Genomic DNA, 16,736 nt, shown 5'->3' with positions numbered 1-16,736 from the left:
AATTTAAAAACAAACTGCTAGTTATTTACCAACTGTTTACGGATTTTAATGTAATTTTACTAGTGCCAATTCTATTTTCAGATATCGAAGTCCTGGATCGAGTGCCACTTTCAGAGGAGGGAATGCATCCGCTTCATACCTTCAGCCAAGGAACCCAACAGGTAAATAAGCTGCTTATGATGACTCTTCTGTTTAATCTAGTTCTGATTACCGAAAGCCTGAAGTGGTAGTGTCGATGTCGTCTTTAAGTGGGTGTAGAATGATGTTCTTGACTGAATGCTAACGAGGGTGCTTCAGGAGATGTCATCCTGTCATCCTATCCCCTTCGTCTCCATGTGATGCATCGCATGGTTCTGTCATATTATTCATCACTTCCTCTTCAGTTTAGTAATTGGCTGATCATTACCTTTGTACTGATCCCATTGGCACATGTAAATGCATTATTTTATTATCTATACCCAGCGGGATGTGCAGTTAATAACAATCGATTTAAACCAATTGCCATTTTTTTTTATTTGCAAGACTGGTAACTTACAGTTTACTGCTTCAACAGCAAGAGATTAATATCACTTTATACTCTCCTTTCCTTATATAATTAAATGTATGTAATAAATTGTCACAGTGCCTTTCTCTACGAGAAAATCGGTCCAATCAGTTTATGGCATTAATGTTGCATAATCAGCAACTCTCTGTGTCGATTAGCAACAAAAATTTAGGAAATTTGTGGCATGTTGAATAAGGATATTAGAGTATCTTGGAATTGTTGTTTGCCAGTCGCCGTGCAACTAATTAAATTTCCATATTGGATAACTTTCAGAGAAAAAATTAATTAGACAAAGATTATTATTTTTTAAGAAGATTAATTTTTTTTTTGACATTTTGCAGAAATAAATGATCATCATTCGGGATAAGCCACTTATTCCTGCGAACATTTGTTCTGCTAACGCTGTGCTTTACAGTTTGCTTAATATACAAGTGGGTATTATAAGGAGATCGGGTGGGGTCAAGCCTGGGGAGTCCTTAAATAAAATTCGAAGTCTTACTTCCACTTTTCAGATGATTCTGCTGCTCTGTCCTTCTGAATATTCGGAACTGCTTTGCTGGAGTCCATACATCATTTATGACTGGCGTAGCATTTCTGTGTCCTCTGGGACCCATGATTTTTGTGCTTTATTTAAAGAAATCAAAACACCTTTCGTTCATATGTGAATAATTGAATGACAAAAAAATCACAAAAGTCTAAATTTTCTTTTAAAAAGAAGGCGTGTTCCCTCTTCACGGGTAGCATAGGTGGTAGAATCACTGTTCTATCCACACCGGGTGGAAGGCGCCTCCGTAGCCAGGTGGATAGGAGCGGCAGTGCATAGCACACGCTTCTTGATTAAACCGGGGTTCGAGCCTGTGACCACCAAATACGGAGGATGCGGAAAGGTCAGGGAATGACCACCGCATATCCTCGGAGCAATAGGCTTTAGTTGCTAATGCTCCTAAAACTAAATAATAACAACAATCGGGTGGAAAACAACTGAGTTCAAATCCCGTCGATGACATGAGGAATTTGAATTTTTATGGGCATTTTTCACAACGTGGCCTAGTTAGTTGGTTTCGGGCGAAGGTGTCATAGTTTTTTATTCTGGAAACTCTAGTTTTTTTCGTTCTAATAGAACGCAAATTGGCCACAGAACACACAAAATTTACAGACATAATATATCCGGCGGAATATGACCTAAGTCACTGGTGCGCCTAAAACCCTACCACAAACAAGGCATGTTCCAATAAGGCCAACCTGTGTCTTGTCTTTCCTCAATTTTTCCTATAAATACATTAATATGTAAGATTTTTAAAAATCGGCTCATATTTGTGAAAAGGAATAATAAGAGCTACATAATATATAGAAAGTCAGATTATTCACCTTGTCCGCAAATGCGTGTGATCAAAAAAATGTTCTGACCTAAAATATTTCCCACATGTGCATAAAGTATCATCCCTCCATCACCTTTTCCAATGCTTTTATGCCCCTCACTCTCAGGGTCCCAACCGTGCATCTCACTTAATCATAACACAAACAGGAGCCACCTTAAAAATGGAAGGCACAGAAGTCAAATAAAGATTGGCATTTGTATGACATACACCCATGCCTCGCCGTGCGGCAGCGGTACTGGAGCGAGAGAGGACATACCAATAATAGATAAGTGATCATAATGTTTTTATGGGACAGTGTTTAAACTAATCATAATGTGAGTACCGTAAGACATGTCAAGGGGGTAAGCCCTGGATAACCATAAGAAACATTTAGTCAGGGCCATACCTAGCTAATTTTGCGCTTGGGGCAAACATCTCATAATGCACCCGTACAACTTAAAATTTATTTCATTTACTGACACAGCCTTGAAACAAACTTCGCGGGAGCGCAGTGGTTATAATCATCATCCTTTCCACACTGGGTGGAAAAGGTCGAATTCAAATCCTGTCAACGACGCGAGGAACCTTTATGAGTTTTTTTCACTGTGTGGCCGAGGTATTCGGTCTCAGGCGAGGACAGCAAGGTTTTCTCCTCTAGACACGTTGGTTTTGCGTCCACCAATACAGACAAAGCAAACCCGACCAGAGAAACGAAATTTATCGGCATAATACAGGTCGATTGGTTCCTTCTTGTTGTAGGGTTTTATGTGCATCAGAAATTTAGGCCATACTGCCCGTTACATGTCTGTAAATTGCATATGTTCTTAAGAAGTATGTGCTGGATAATCATTATTATGGATTATACACTGCGTGGACAGAAATCATGGGATAACGGGTAGTCCTACCTTTCGCCCGGATAAGGGCAGTCACACGGCGAGGCATTAAGTCTACTAGTTGACAGAAGCATTCCACGGGTATTTCCATCCATGCTTGCTGCACCACTGTCCATAATTGCGGCGCATTCCTGGGCGGTGATTCAAAGCTCGAACGGACCTTTTACAGCATCCCAAAAAGATTCATATCTGTGAACGGTGATAAAATCTGAGGAATGATCTTCGAACTATATTATAGTCATCACAGTTCTGTGGGAAGGCGCATTGTCCTGCTGGAACAGTCCACTGCCCTGTGGGTGCATGATGACCATGAAGGGATGCAGGTGGTGTGCAAGGATGGACACGAAACCTGGACCGTTCAGAGATACGTAAAGACTTACCAGAGGTCTCGATATATGCCAGTTACCATTACCAACCGTCCACCTGCCTGAACAGTTACTTGTTGCCATGACGGGTGCATAGCTTCGTGCAGTTTCCACCAGATACGTACCCACCCGACCGCTCGAAATAACTGGAAACGGAACTCATCGTACCAGGAGACCCGTCTCCAAGGCCAGTGCCGATGTTCTTTCGCCCAGTTGAGGCTTAGAGTCCTGTGTCGTGGCGTTAGCAATGGAACTCTGGTGGGTCGGCGGCTCCCATAACCTATTGCGGCTAATGATCGCCTGATGGTCTTGGTGGAGACGTTTCTCGCACTTCCCTCGTTGAAGTGGGGGGGGGGGGTTGATTTGTGCCACTGTCGCTCTCCGGTTGGCTGAAACAATGCGAGACAGACGTTGATGGCCACGTTCTTTCACCACATTTCTTCGCCCACAGCGCTGTCCACGATGAGATGTTATTCAAGAAATGGCGTATTCCCGATACACTCTTGATACTGTCGAACGGGGATGACGAGATCGATTCCTCAGAAAGCCTACTCAAAAGTTTTGTTGATTTCTGATGAGTTATAATTTCTCCAAAGTTCCAACAGTGTCATGTTTCAACTGAATGTAAGGCCGGATCCTAGGTGATAACTTTAGCGAGTCGCTCTTCATTTTTGTATTAGCGAAACCTTTTGAACAGATGCCTTTGACTCTATTCTACATAAACTCCCTTGCAAAATTCCAATATTTGATGTGATATACGCGGAGTTTATTTATTTAAATTATAAATTTTAATTTATAAATTGTAAATTAGAAACATTTATGTAAATGTTTCTAGTGTTTTACTGCTGATGAAATAAACCGGTATTATTAGTGAATTAAATTAACGTTCTATTTGTTAATTTAATTTAATGCAGTTATTCCTGCCATTTATGTGGTGTTTGGGTATTGTCGCCAACGCACATGCCTAATTAATTGTACTGTAACTCGCCAGCAATAATCCATAGTGTTACTCTCTTTTTTCCGTGTTGGTTAATGTTATGTTGTAGACTGGCCACTTAGTTACCAAGAAGCGGTATTCACAGAGAAAGGTCGCTTCCTGGTACCCTTCCCTTTTACGAGGAGACGGGCGTGATCCGTTCGAAGTGCAATGTGAAAAGAAGGAATCAAGAGGAAAGTCTCGCACAGCCAGACTGAGCCCGAGAGTTGAGAACAGCTTGGCAGAGCATGCAGTTCCATCTCCAAAGAGGGGATCGGCCACTCTCTCACACACACACACATACAGTCATACATCTTTCAGCATTAGGACAGGAGGAAGGTGAAGATAGTTAAAAGTGAAGGAAAGTAAAATCCCCCGAGCTCAGTGCCAGAAAACAAGGTGCAGGGGAAGAAGAAAGAAAAGTTCCCTCATGGTAGAAAGAAATCAAATGCCAAAGTTGGCGTGTCTGGAGACAATCATGCTTCTTGTGACGAAGGTTTCTCAGCTCAGACAGAAGACTTAAAGGAGATCTTTTGCATATTGGAATTAGAAATTGGGAATAAGGATGCAGTAAGGATAACGAGAAATTGGGAATAAGAATAAGGATGCAGAACAAGAATGACGAAAGTCGGAGTATAACGGGAAAACTCATGCGCCTAGTTTTCTGTTCATTCATAAGAGCGGGTGTCAGAGCCTGAAAGGGTAAAGTAAAATTCGTGAATAGTCATAAATAATGACGTATGCAGACGGGTTCTCGCCCAGTCTGTATACGTCATTCATCATTTATTCTGACTGCTCGCAGATCTGTTATTAAATATGTACATGGGAAGAATCACTTCCCATGTACATATTTTACGTGCTGCAAAAGATGTATCTGGAAGAAATAGTTTTCTTATTGTGCCTTTAGTACAGGCAGTCCCTCTGTTTTGCGACAAAATCATGACAGTGTTTAAGAAATGATTTTTTTTTCTCTCTCTCTTTCTAACTGTGGATCTGCATTTAAATTTATATTTATATAAATTTAAACCAAATGAACATCTACAGAAAGGTAACCTCTAATAACTTGACGAACCTGGTTTGAAACAGTTCGACAACACCTTGGCATAGCTAGAAGGAAAGTATCGCTGGATGGAGGCAGGTTTAGTTTGTATGGTGAGATTTTTGGCTTTTTCAAACCAAAGTCCTGCGGAAAAGGTGACGATTGGATAAATACTCCATTATACTCGTATAATAGAAGAAATATTTGGTTTTTGAGATTGGTTCTCTTCACGGTGTATCTAGGGTTTGCTCTTGCCAGTGGTGTGGTGCGATCCAAATGTTAATAGTCATCCCAAACTAAAGTAGTTCCAGATCGAAATTCTGTTTGACGTTTTACGATGATGTTCCTCTATCGGCACTGTGATCTTGTTCTTGTTTTTTTTTGTGTGAACGTGATTTTTACTGCCTTTTCTGTGTTTAGGTGCTGTAGTTTAGAGGAACTTGATAAGCTGTGAAATCTGCAGGGCTGCAGATTTCAGAGGAGACTGCAAGGCTATATACGTAGATCTGAGAGTGCTTGTGGAATCTTGAGAGCAGATGAACTTCTTGGGGCCATCTGCACAGGAAAGACATCCATGTCAGTCCATAGCAATTCACCCAAGGAAATTCCTATTCAGTGACACGAATGGGTTAAAGGCGGCAGCAAAAAGAAAGGACAGTACCTGCCCTTCGGGATTCTACTGTTTTGGGTGGCGCTTTATTGAGGCACTTAATTTCAGTACTATGATGCTCCATCCCATGCAGCGAGCAGTGTAAAAACCTGGTTTTAAGAAAAAGAACTCCAGCAGCTCGGCTGGCTGTTGAGTTTAGATTCGGATCTGATCTAACCATGAGATGAAATGGAACGTCTTATCAGAGTGCGTCCAGTGCTGCCCTCTTCTACAACTGAGGTAAATGGACACAGATTTCCTCTACCTCCTAGAGGGAACTGATTTGAATGGTCCAGTGACAAATCGGTGCCGTTATTGGAGCCAAAGTTAAGCTTACTTACATCTTAGTAACTTATTCATTTAAACTTGTATCTTTTCAAAACGATGGTTTAGACACCATCGTTTTGAAAAGATACCAGTTTTTGATAAGGTTGTTATTCTCTTTGTTATTTATTTGTCATTAGCATCTAAGGACACATTGCGCTGTTCATTGTGTGTGTAGGTGAGGTGTGTTCACGGGCTGATTTGCATGCTGTTGGCAAAAAAAAAAAAAAAAAAAAAAAACCCTAGAATAACTCATATGGAAAACCCTATTTCCTCCGTCTGAAATTGGCTAACTGCAAAATCAAATTATTATTATTATATTAGGGTTACCCGTAAATGATTACATTAACCAGTATTCGTGTTTGTAAATTGCGTGTGTTCTCTGGTCGATTTGCCTGTTTTGCTGGACGAAAAAAAACCCAGTTTCTAGGGAGAAAAACCTTGCTATCTACGCCTGAGACCGACTAACTCATCCACGGAGTGAAAAAAGCCCATCCATGTTCCTCGCATCATCGACCGTATTCTAACCCGGGCCTTTTCCACCCGGTGTGGGGAGGACGGTGACGGTACCACTGTGCTATCCGCGCAGACCTATTGGCTAACTACAGCCGATTAAAGAAGCCTTTAAACCTCAATCCACGGACGGGATTCATATCTAGGTATCTTCAAACTAGTGATAATTTTTGAAACCGCTATGCTGTCACAGACTTTTTGTATGAGTAGCGTATAAGTCATTTTTGCGTGATGACAAATATAATGTGTTCTGTAATGTATAATTTACTCTGGTGCTTTGCCGTCCCTCCTCCTTTTCATTCTTGCACAAAAAAGAGGCGGGATTGGTGAGGAGAAACTCGCGAAAAAGAAGTACACTGTATTATTATTATAATATAAATGATAATCTGTTTTGCAACACTGAACATCAAAAGGATAAACGAATCCTCACATGATATGTGCTAATAAATATGTACTTGTTGGACAGGAAAGGAGATACTGTGATTTATACTGCTAAGATTAGATATAACAAGGACATCCGTTAAGAGAAATAAACGGACTACTTTTAAAATATGATATGCATACTTCAATTCCTTAGTTTCTAATGTTATAGTTCAAGTAGTTAAAAGTACTGTAGATGGATTTTTGCCTAATCATATCCGTGCAGGACTTTTGATCTTCACGGAGTTTGCTGATTTCTTGATGCGTGTAGTTTTTATCTTGATGACATTCAAAGAAAAAGAGTGGCATTATCAATATCTCGAATTTCACAAACAACAGCGTTTTGCGGCCTTTGGTTTCCGTATGTTGAATTTATTGCATGAATATACGAGAACAGTGCATTGATTGAGTAATGAGGAAGTGTGCATCGATTCGGTAAAGAATTGGGGGCACTATTTCAACTTAAACCTTACACAGGTCTAATGTCTTCTACAAGTAAATCTTAGTTTTGCTAAAAGGACTTTAAAATAGACCCCACTGGATTACCAACTCAATTCGACAAACTGTTAAAACACTATTGCGTTTCTCGGATTATATTTACAGCGAGAAGATTATTTATTTTTTGTGATCTTTTAAAATTATATGTGATTTTTGGTATAATGCCTTCCATGTAAATGATTTATAAATAAAAAATATATATTAAACTTATATATTTATTTTTTTTATTTGGGGTGCGCGCTAGTCCTTTTAAGTAAGATAATGGTGCGCGACCAAAAACGTGGGAAGACCACTAAGATATGGCACAAATTCAAATGATTCATTAGACGTCGCGCAATAAAAATGTTAAAAACAATTTAATAACAGCAAATATAATAACAATTACAATAAACATAATTTCATGATATATATTCTTCGGCTGGCCGTTTACTATATATATTTTGAAAACGACCTTGCCGAAGGTTGCCCGCTCCTGGTCTAGAAGAAGCTTTTCTTTTCCAGAGTTGTCCACATATACCTTGTGGCTGGCATAGTGGAACGACGGATACGCGAGGCCTACTTCTTGAAGAGTTAATAGCATGTCATAATTTGCATGTTATAAACAGGCCTAACCATTTTGGTTAACCTAACCATTTTGTGGAACTGTGGGAGAATCAAACATTGACGTAACCTTGGTTTCTGCTTGTCTTCGACGCCTAGTGCGGGATTGGCAAACAATTGCAACTTGGACATCCAGTGACCACCGTGCTATTTTCTTCATTTTTGATGTTGGGCCAAGGCTTCTTGGCAGTCAATGTCCATTGGAGCATAGTAGGTATTCCCTTAAAAAGTTGGATTGGACAGTGTTCGATTACTCTGTTGTTGCTGATTTTACTATGGATGGGCAACATCAGTTGGTGGAAGCATCTGCAATGGTTATAGTTAATACCATACAGGAATCCATTATTAAAGCTGCAAATAAATCAGCTAAGAAGAAAGCCTGTAGTCCCAAATCCTCTCCTTGGTGGTCAAGTGAACTGACTGCCCTTCGTCGAACTGTGTATCGTGCGCGACGACAATATCAGCGTCATCGTGATTGGAGGCCTGAGGAGGTAAATAGGTTGCATGAAACGTATTTAACAGCTAAAAACACTTACTGTAGAGCCATAGCGGCACGTAAACGAGAAACTTGGAGGGTGTTCGTCAAAGAATCAGGAAATCAAAACCCATGGGGGTTGTATAAAATTTCCAGGAACAAGTTGCATTCCTCGGACGTATTTGGGTCAGTTACAGTTCATTCTCAAGAGACGATAGGCTGGGAAGTTACCGTTGACGCAATATTGACTAAATTATTTCCAACAGATGATGTTGTGAAAGACACGTGTGACCAGTCAGCTATTCGGATAGATAATGAAATATATCAAACTCAAACAGTTACGGCTCAGTTTACCTCTGAGGAATTAACAAACGTTTTGAAGAAAGTTTATGTTACTAAATGTCCTGGTATGGATCTCATTGAAAACGCTTTCCTACTCAGGTTTCATGAATTGTTTCCACATTTGCTTCTGGCAATATATAATGAGGGATATTTCCCTCATTATATAGAGGGGTATTTCCCTGACGAATGGAAAGTTGGCCTATTGAAGTTAATTAGAAAACCAGGTCGTATCGACCAATTGCTCTTTAACTAATTTTGGTAAGGTCTTAGAACGGCTTATGGCATTTCGTGTCTGAGTTAAGGACAGCTTGTGATATGGTTTCTGCGCGTCAGTACGGATTTACACCTGGCAGATCGTGTGAGGATGCTCTGGTCGACTTTATGACATGTATTAGAGGTTCTACGTGTTATAACACGTATTAGAGGTTTCGCTACGAACTAGCGATTTACGTGGATTTTGAGGGGGCTTTTGACTCCTTATGGTGGGAGTCTGCCCTTGAACAATTAAGAGTTGCTGACTGCCCCTTGCAACTATATAAGTTGTTTAGAAGTTATTTCACAAACAGATATGTGTTGATAAAATCATAATATTATTGTGCTAAAAAGCAGGTATTGTGAGGTTGTCCGCAAGGATCAGTGTTGGGACCCCTTATTTGGAATATGGTATTGCACAATTGGTTAGTTCAATCTTTTCCAAACACAAAAATCATTGCTTTTGCAGATGACTTTTGGAGATGAGAATAAGACTAATACGGTATTGAATAATTTGTACTCCTGGGCAAAAAATTACAAGCTAACTATAAGTCCTACTAAGACTAATATGATGCTTTTTAAAAATAGCCTGGATTTCAACCGGCGTCCGCAAATTAAGCTTAACGGACGACAAATACCACTTGTGAAGGAAACTAAATATTTGAGCTTGTTAATTGATTATAAATTAACGTTTGCTCCACATTTACAATATCTTACTAATAAACTAAGGAAATTCTCCATTGCAATTATTAGGGTGTCTAAAGCAGATTGGGGTTTGTCGCGGAAGACTTTTTTTTTGTACTACACAGCGGTTTTCCTCCCCTTGACAATGTATGCTGCTGGAGCCTGTTTTTACCGGGCTACGATTGTCAAGATACAAACTAAGTTAAATTCACTTCGACGGTTGATGCTGCTTAGTATTTTGAGAGTATGTCGAACAGTTTCAACAGCCGCTGTGCAACTCTTGGCCGGAGCGATTCCGTTGGACTTGTTTCTTGTATACTGTGGATTGTGTTATTGTATAAAGAGACAGATACCCACTATGATTTTAGGTATTGAGCTTAATAATTTTACTAGTATTAATAGTGACAGAAAGTGTCATAAACAAATGACAAACACGATGGGACACTGGAACTACAGGAAGAGTTACACGACAGTTTATCCCTGACGTTACGTTTTTGGTTAATAGGAATCTTACGAGTTGGTTTACTCCTGGCTTGGAAGCACTGTTCTTGATGACGGGCCATGGATCTCTGAATGGGAAGTTGTTTGCACTTGGACTGATTGATACTGATAAGTGTCTGTATGGCGCAAATGCGGACTGGTATCCATTTTGTATGATTGTTCTATTTATGGACCCACAGGACGGCACTTTGTGGAATTATTGGATCATTTATACCTGGGCAGGAAGTTTTACTTCTCTCTGGGCAGCGTAAATTTGATGCTTTTCAAGAGTTCTCGAAAGCAGTATTTCAACTTAGAATATCTCTGTACAGATAGTTGATATTTAAGTCTTAGGTCATCAACATTTGCCTGATTGGTTCTGGATGCTTTGAGCGAGTGTGAAGGAGTCTTTTCTTTTTTTTTTTTTTTTTAACTCTGGACTGGGCCTCCAGGGGTGGTTTCTTTTTGTTTTTTTTTTAAATATATATAACTGTTTTGCAGAATCTGTATATAATGTACAACAAAATGAGGCGAATTTGAACGAACGTGCTGGGAGCCGCCTTACCTATGTATATGCATACGTACTTGTCCACATGTACCTGTTAAAGAGTTGTCCACATGTACCTGTTAAACTTGTTTTCTCTTCAAAACCGGTTTTATTATGTTTTATTATCAAGTTTACATAAGAATCATAAGATTAGATTATAAAAACGTAAATAGAATATAGTCCACTTTTTTCTATAAACTTCTGTAAACTTTTCTTTTCTACTTCAGGAGATGTCTATATCTTCTATCCAATTTTCCCTTCCAATCCCCATACTTTTCATTCTTATTTCCACTTTCCCCCAAATACCTTGGGGCTCCCAGGCTTGCCTGATAGTTCCAGTAAGAGTTTCAGCTAAAGGGTAATCCCTGGCGCGCCTCCTCGTGGCCAAGTCAGGGGACGGACCAGGTGTCCTCTGGAAGTCGGCAGGTGCCGGCACTCAACATAACAACACACGTACTTGCACCCTACCTACATTACACTTGCCGACTTAGGCTTTTGCCTTTTCAGATGCTACAGCGGCATATAGAGGAAACTCTGGAGAACGCAATAAAAAAAAAAAAAAAAAAAACAACTTGACATCTTGACCTTATCCACATATACCTCCATAGCCCTTCTTCACGAGATATATATATATATATATATATATATATTTTTTTTTTTTTTTTTAAAGTAACAGTATTTTGGAGCGAATTAATGTATTTACTGGCCATTGCTGTTGGTGTTAGTATTATAATGATTACTTGATAATGGCGCCTCCGTAGCGAGGTGGGCAGGAGCAGCAGTGCGTAGCACCCGCTTCTTGATTAGACCGGGGTTTGAGCCCGAGACCACCGAATACGGAGGATGCGGAAAATGTCAGGGAATGACCACCGCATATCTCCGGAGCAATATGGCCTTAGTCGCCAATGCTCCTAAAAACCAACATAACAATAACAATTACTTGAAACAAGGAAACGAACTTCTGGCATCTGCCAAAAAATAAATAAAAAATAATAATAATAATAATCACTCATACTTTCTTCGCCTACAAAAAATGACTATCCAATTCCGTTTTGAACTTTACCAAATTCTCCACCTCGACCACATTTGGCAGATAACTTATTACAATGATCTACAACACGCTGTCCGCAAGGAGTCCAGTCCCCTATATCTGTGATTTTTAACTTCTTTTATATTTGTAACCTCTGGTTCTTGTCTTTCACACCAGTGAGAATATATTTCTCTTTTCATTTACTTCTTCCCCTTCAGGGCCTTATACACATTTCACTTAGGAATAGTCCTCATGCACCGCCCAAGGTATCCATTTACCGCACTTTCTAAGCCGTTCTTTTTATAGACATCGATTAGCGTCCCTCACCAATCTTATTTTGAACCCGCCCTACGTCTTTCTTTTTACGTTGTCTCCAGATGTGTCTGGAGGTATACCCTCCAACTTTTAACACAACATTCTAAATGAGGTCTCACCATCGTCTTATAGAGAGGGACACTGATGATATTCCATGCTTTCAAGGGTCCTATAAATCTTAGACCGGATACTACATACTTCCGAGCCGTCTGCTACACTGTGCAGTAAATTTCATATCTTATTAAATAATCAGGTATGAAAGTTATAATCCCTAAATCTTTTTCGTCTTGAAGTTTAACTCTTCTGTTGTTGTTGGGTTTAGGTGCATCAGCAACTTAGCCGTATTGCATCGTATATAATATTTTTGTAAATTGCGTGTGTTCTGTGGTCAGTTTGTTGTTTTCTGGACGAAAAACCGAGACAAAATCCGTTTCCAGGACAAAAAACCACGCTAACCTCGCCTGAGACCGACTAACTCAGCCATGTTGTGAAAGAGGCCCATAAAAATTCCTCACATCATTGACGGGTTTCGAATTCAAGAATTTTCCACACGGTGTGTGGAGGACGGCGATTCTACCAACTATGCTACCTACGAGGGCTTAACTCTTCTCTTTTTAACTCTACGAAATTGTCCCTCTCTTGAAATTAAAGTCCTCGCCTTTTCCTCTGACCACATACCGGTATATCTATTTGGACACCACCTGTTATATGAAATTGTGGTCACTACCCGCTATTGCTGCACTCTCTATTTTTGATCCGGTTTGGATATTCAGTGAGAACCTAGAGCACTTTATATTTTGACACTGGAATAAATAACAATCATCCGGATGGGTCAAAAAAAAAAAAAAAAAATATTTCCACGTAACGTACTGCTAGTTCGCGATTTCCAACTTGTGAAAAGTAGGTGGAAGTTGTTTATAATGAGGAAGTCACGCGTGCTTGTCAATCCAAATTTCCTGAAAAGATTATTTTGTCCAAGTATGGACTGCAGTGGCTTCTGAATCCTCAGAAACGTTCGGCCTGTGACATATTCGCATTATCATCTCTCATTTGCTGAAATCATCTCACATCACATAGATTCAATGCCGATCTGAACTTGATCTGGCTCTGGGAACAGTCTCGTCGCTTTCAAGGAGGGTTTTAATAAGAATCATGACCCCGCTCCCTTTTGACGTGTTATATTATCCCTGAACACTGAATTAACTGTGATGAAATTCTTCATCTGTGTGAATAGATGTGGCGTGGCAGTATATCTCAATTATCCCTACTATATCAGCATTGTTTGACCTAATTAAAAGTTCAAATTCGTTTAATTTATTTACCAGTACTCCCGGCATTACAGTATAGACAGATTAAGTTTTCTAATTCCATGCCTTTTACAACCCTGATAGCTACTTAAGCATGTTTTTGCCTGTGACTGCTTATGAATTTCTCGCCTATTTCATTGTTTTTTTATTTTTTTTTTCTCTGTGCGCAAAGTAATTAGCGATCCCACACAAGTATTTTTAGCGATGGTGAATGTGCAACTTTGATCAATACCACTAATTTGTAATTCCTGTGATTCCCCTAATTAACAGTTTCCCCGAATCCTGAAGACGTTCTCAATGACATTACCAAAACCCCTTGCACCACTTCTGTTCAAAGGAATTCCATATTTACAAAAAAAAAACCCCTTATACTAACTAAGGCAGCCCAGGCCTAGAAAATCATCACGATCTTATATTTTCTGATGGAGTTATCAGTTTGTTTATGCTTTAAGTCATTTGTTTCTTCATGGATAATTATATACCTTTAGAAGATTAAGAATATATAACTGGTACGTGTATTATGCATCAATCTTTTGCATCCAGCAGACATATCCTGCTGGGTGCAAAGGGACGTCGTTTAATATGCCTAATATTTCGCGAAATGTTTAGGTGGTCACGCGGTATATACTGTACCTATTTATACGTATTTAATTTTTTTTTATTTTTTATTTTGCCATGCATTGAAATTCAAACAGCTATATCTCCGCACTGTTAAGGATTGAACCAATGTTTACGTCTTTTCCCCCCTTATTTTGAGCCCTAAAATATTTCTCAGAAATTTTTGCACATACTTTTTAGGCACGTTGCACCTGCCAAATAATTGATATATATCTTACTGTTGTTGTTGAGGACTCACTTCAACAACAACAGTCCTTTTACTTCGAAAATGTTAAAAGGATGTTCTATTAGAAAATGAAAGAATCCGTTTACTTTGTTATATGGCGTCCCACAATCCTCAGATCTATTTATGTTTCTGTACACAACTTCTCGCCTTTCTCTCTCACTGGTTGAACAAGATCTATATTTGATCAGTCTTTCGGAGTGCTTTCTCAAATTAAAATAAAAATCTACAAATAAGCTAGCCCATATAATATACCACTTTGCGTGAGTCATTTGTAATAACTTATGAACTGTCCGAAGTATACTATTACTGATAAAATACTTCATCATGTTAAAACTAGGAAATAAAACTACTGTAATTTCAATTGCATGTTGCAACTATAAATTCTTGTCATTCTTGCCAGTGACAAGAATGACAAGATAAATTCCACACATTCTTGCCAATATAGCAATTAAGACGTGGGAAAATTTAAATGTTGCAATAAGCTCGTTTCTTCTATCTATGAAAATCGGCTGACAGACCAAAAAATGACTAACATCGATAAAATTACTTAAGAATATCCACAAGAAGCATTTCGCCAAATATTGATACTTTTGGGAAAACATGGACTATAGAAAGCATTAATACGTTTTATTTTTTTAATTTCTTGTGTTACTGTGTAATAATTTTATGTCATGACCAGTTCCAAATCGTGGTTTGGGTTGTTGTTGTTCTTTTTGTAGTAGGGTTTTAGGAGCATCAGCGACTAAGGCCATATTAACTGTATAATATCTGTAAATTGTATAAGGCAATGATCAGGCCACACCTTGAGTACTGCATAAAAAGTCTGGAGGGCCTCATTTTAGGAAGGATGTAGAGTTGCTTGAGCGTGTACAGAGAAGGGAAACAAGATTGGTGTGGGGAACGAAGAGGCCTCTTACCAAGAAAGTCTTTTAAATTCTGCAAATTGCAGCGGCTGGGCACTAGGCACCTGCGAGGTGATCTGATTGAGGTGTATAAGGCCATGTATAAATATAGTGCAAATGCATCAAGAATACATAGCTGTATCTGAGTAAATCAGATTATTAATAAAACGGCATCGTTTTAAGTTATATCTCATATTGTGAATACCTTCACAACGAGTTGCCATGATATTGCACTACTTCGAATAAGTAACGCTTCACCTAAGGAGAAAACTAATGTTACTTATTCTCAGATGGATACCACCACCCAGACGGCACCGTTTCAGGGCTATTTGGCCCTTCTTCGGTGGGTGGGTACCCGAGTGATGCAATGATGGCAAAACAGTTATGAAGTATAACTCCACAATATGAGAGATGCCTGATGGTGTATCATGTATTTAGACTCAAGCGTTTAGGGCATAAGCCTCAAGCTATGAAGGAGTCTAGACTATGTATAAATATAGTGCAAATGCATCAAGAATACATAGCTGTATCTGAGTAAATCAGATTATTAATAAAACGGCATCGTTTTAAGTTATATCTCATATTGTGAATACCTTCACAACGAGTTGCCATGATATTGCACTACTTCGAATAAGTAACGCTTCACCTAAGGAGAAAACTAATGTTACTTATTCTCAGATGGATACCACCACCCAGACGGCACCGTTTCAGGGCTATTTGGCCCTTCTTCGGTGGGTGGGTGGTACCCGAGTGATGCAATGATGGCAAAACAGTTATGAAGTATAACTCCGGGACCCACCCACCGAAGAAGGGCCAAATAGCCCTGAAACGGTGCCGTCTGGGTGGTGGTATCCATCTGAGAATAAGTAACATTAGTTTTCTCCTTAGGTGAAGCGTTACTTATTCGAAGTAGTGCAATATCATGGCAACTCGTTGTGAAGGTATTCACAATATGAGATATAACTTAAAACGATGCCGTTTTATTAATAATCTGATTTACTCAGATACAGCTATGTATTCTTGATGCATTTGCACTATATTTATACATAGTCTAGACTCCTTCATAGCTTGAGGCTTATGCCCTAAACGCTTGAGTCTAAATACATGATACACCATCAGGCATCTCTCATATTGTGGAGTTATACTTCATAACTGTTTTGCCATCATTGCCCCACCCACCGAAGAAGGGCCAAATAGCCCTGAAACGGTGCCGTCTGGGTGGTGGTATCCATCTGAGAATAAGTAACATTAGTTTTCTCCTTAGGTGAAGCGTTACTTATTCGAAGTAGTGCAATATCATGGCAACTCGTTGTGAAGGTATTCACAATATGAGATATAACTTAAAACGATGCCGTTTTATTAATAATCTGATTTACTCA

The 16,736-nt window shown here is 39.3% G+C and overlaps 1 protein-coding gene across 1 annotated transcript in view; it reads left to right on the top strand.

The window, feature by feature from the left end:
• Trpm (transient receptor potential cation channel, subfamily M) overlaps positions 1-16,736 on the top strand; it is a 715,965-nt gene that overhangs the window by 346,059 nt on the left and 353,170 nt on the right. Inside the window, exon 3 of the mRNA XM_090378481.1 lies at positions 82-161. Within this exon, the coding sequence (XP_090234607.1) occupies positions 82-161 (80 nt within the window). The remainder of the gene's footprint in view (positions 1-81; positions 162-16,736) is intronic.

Source organism: Mastigoproctus giganteus, chromosome 7 (genome assembly GCF_048544385.1).
Source record: "Mastigoproctus giganteus isolate SK-2022 chromosome 7, ASM4854438v1, whole genome shotgun sequence".
NCBI lineage: Eukaryota > Metazoa > Arthropoda > Arachnida > Uropygi > Thelyphonidae > Mastigoproctus > Mastigoproctus giganteus.
This window is presented reverse-complemented; position numbering and strand designations above follow the sequence as displayed.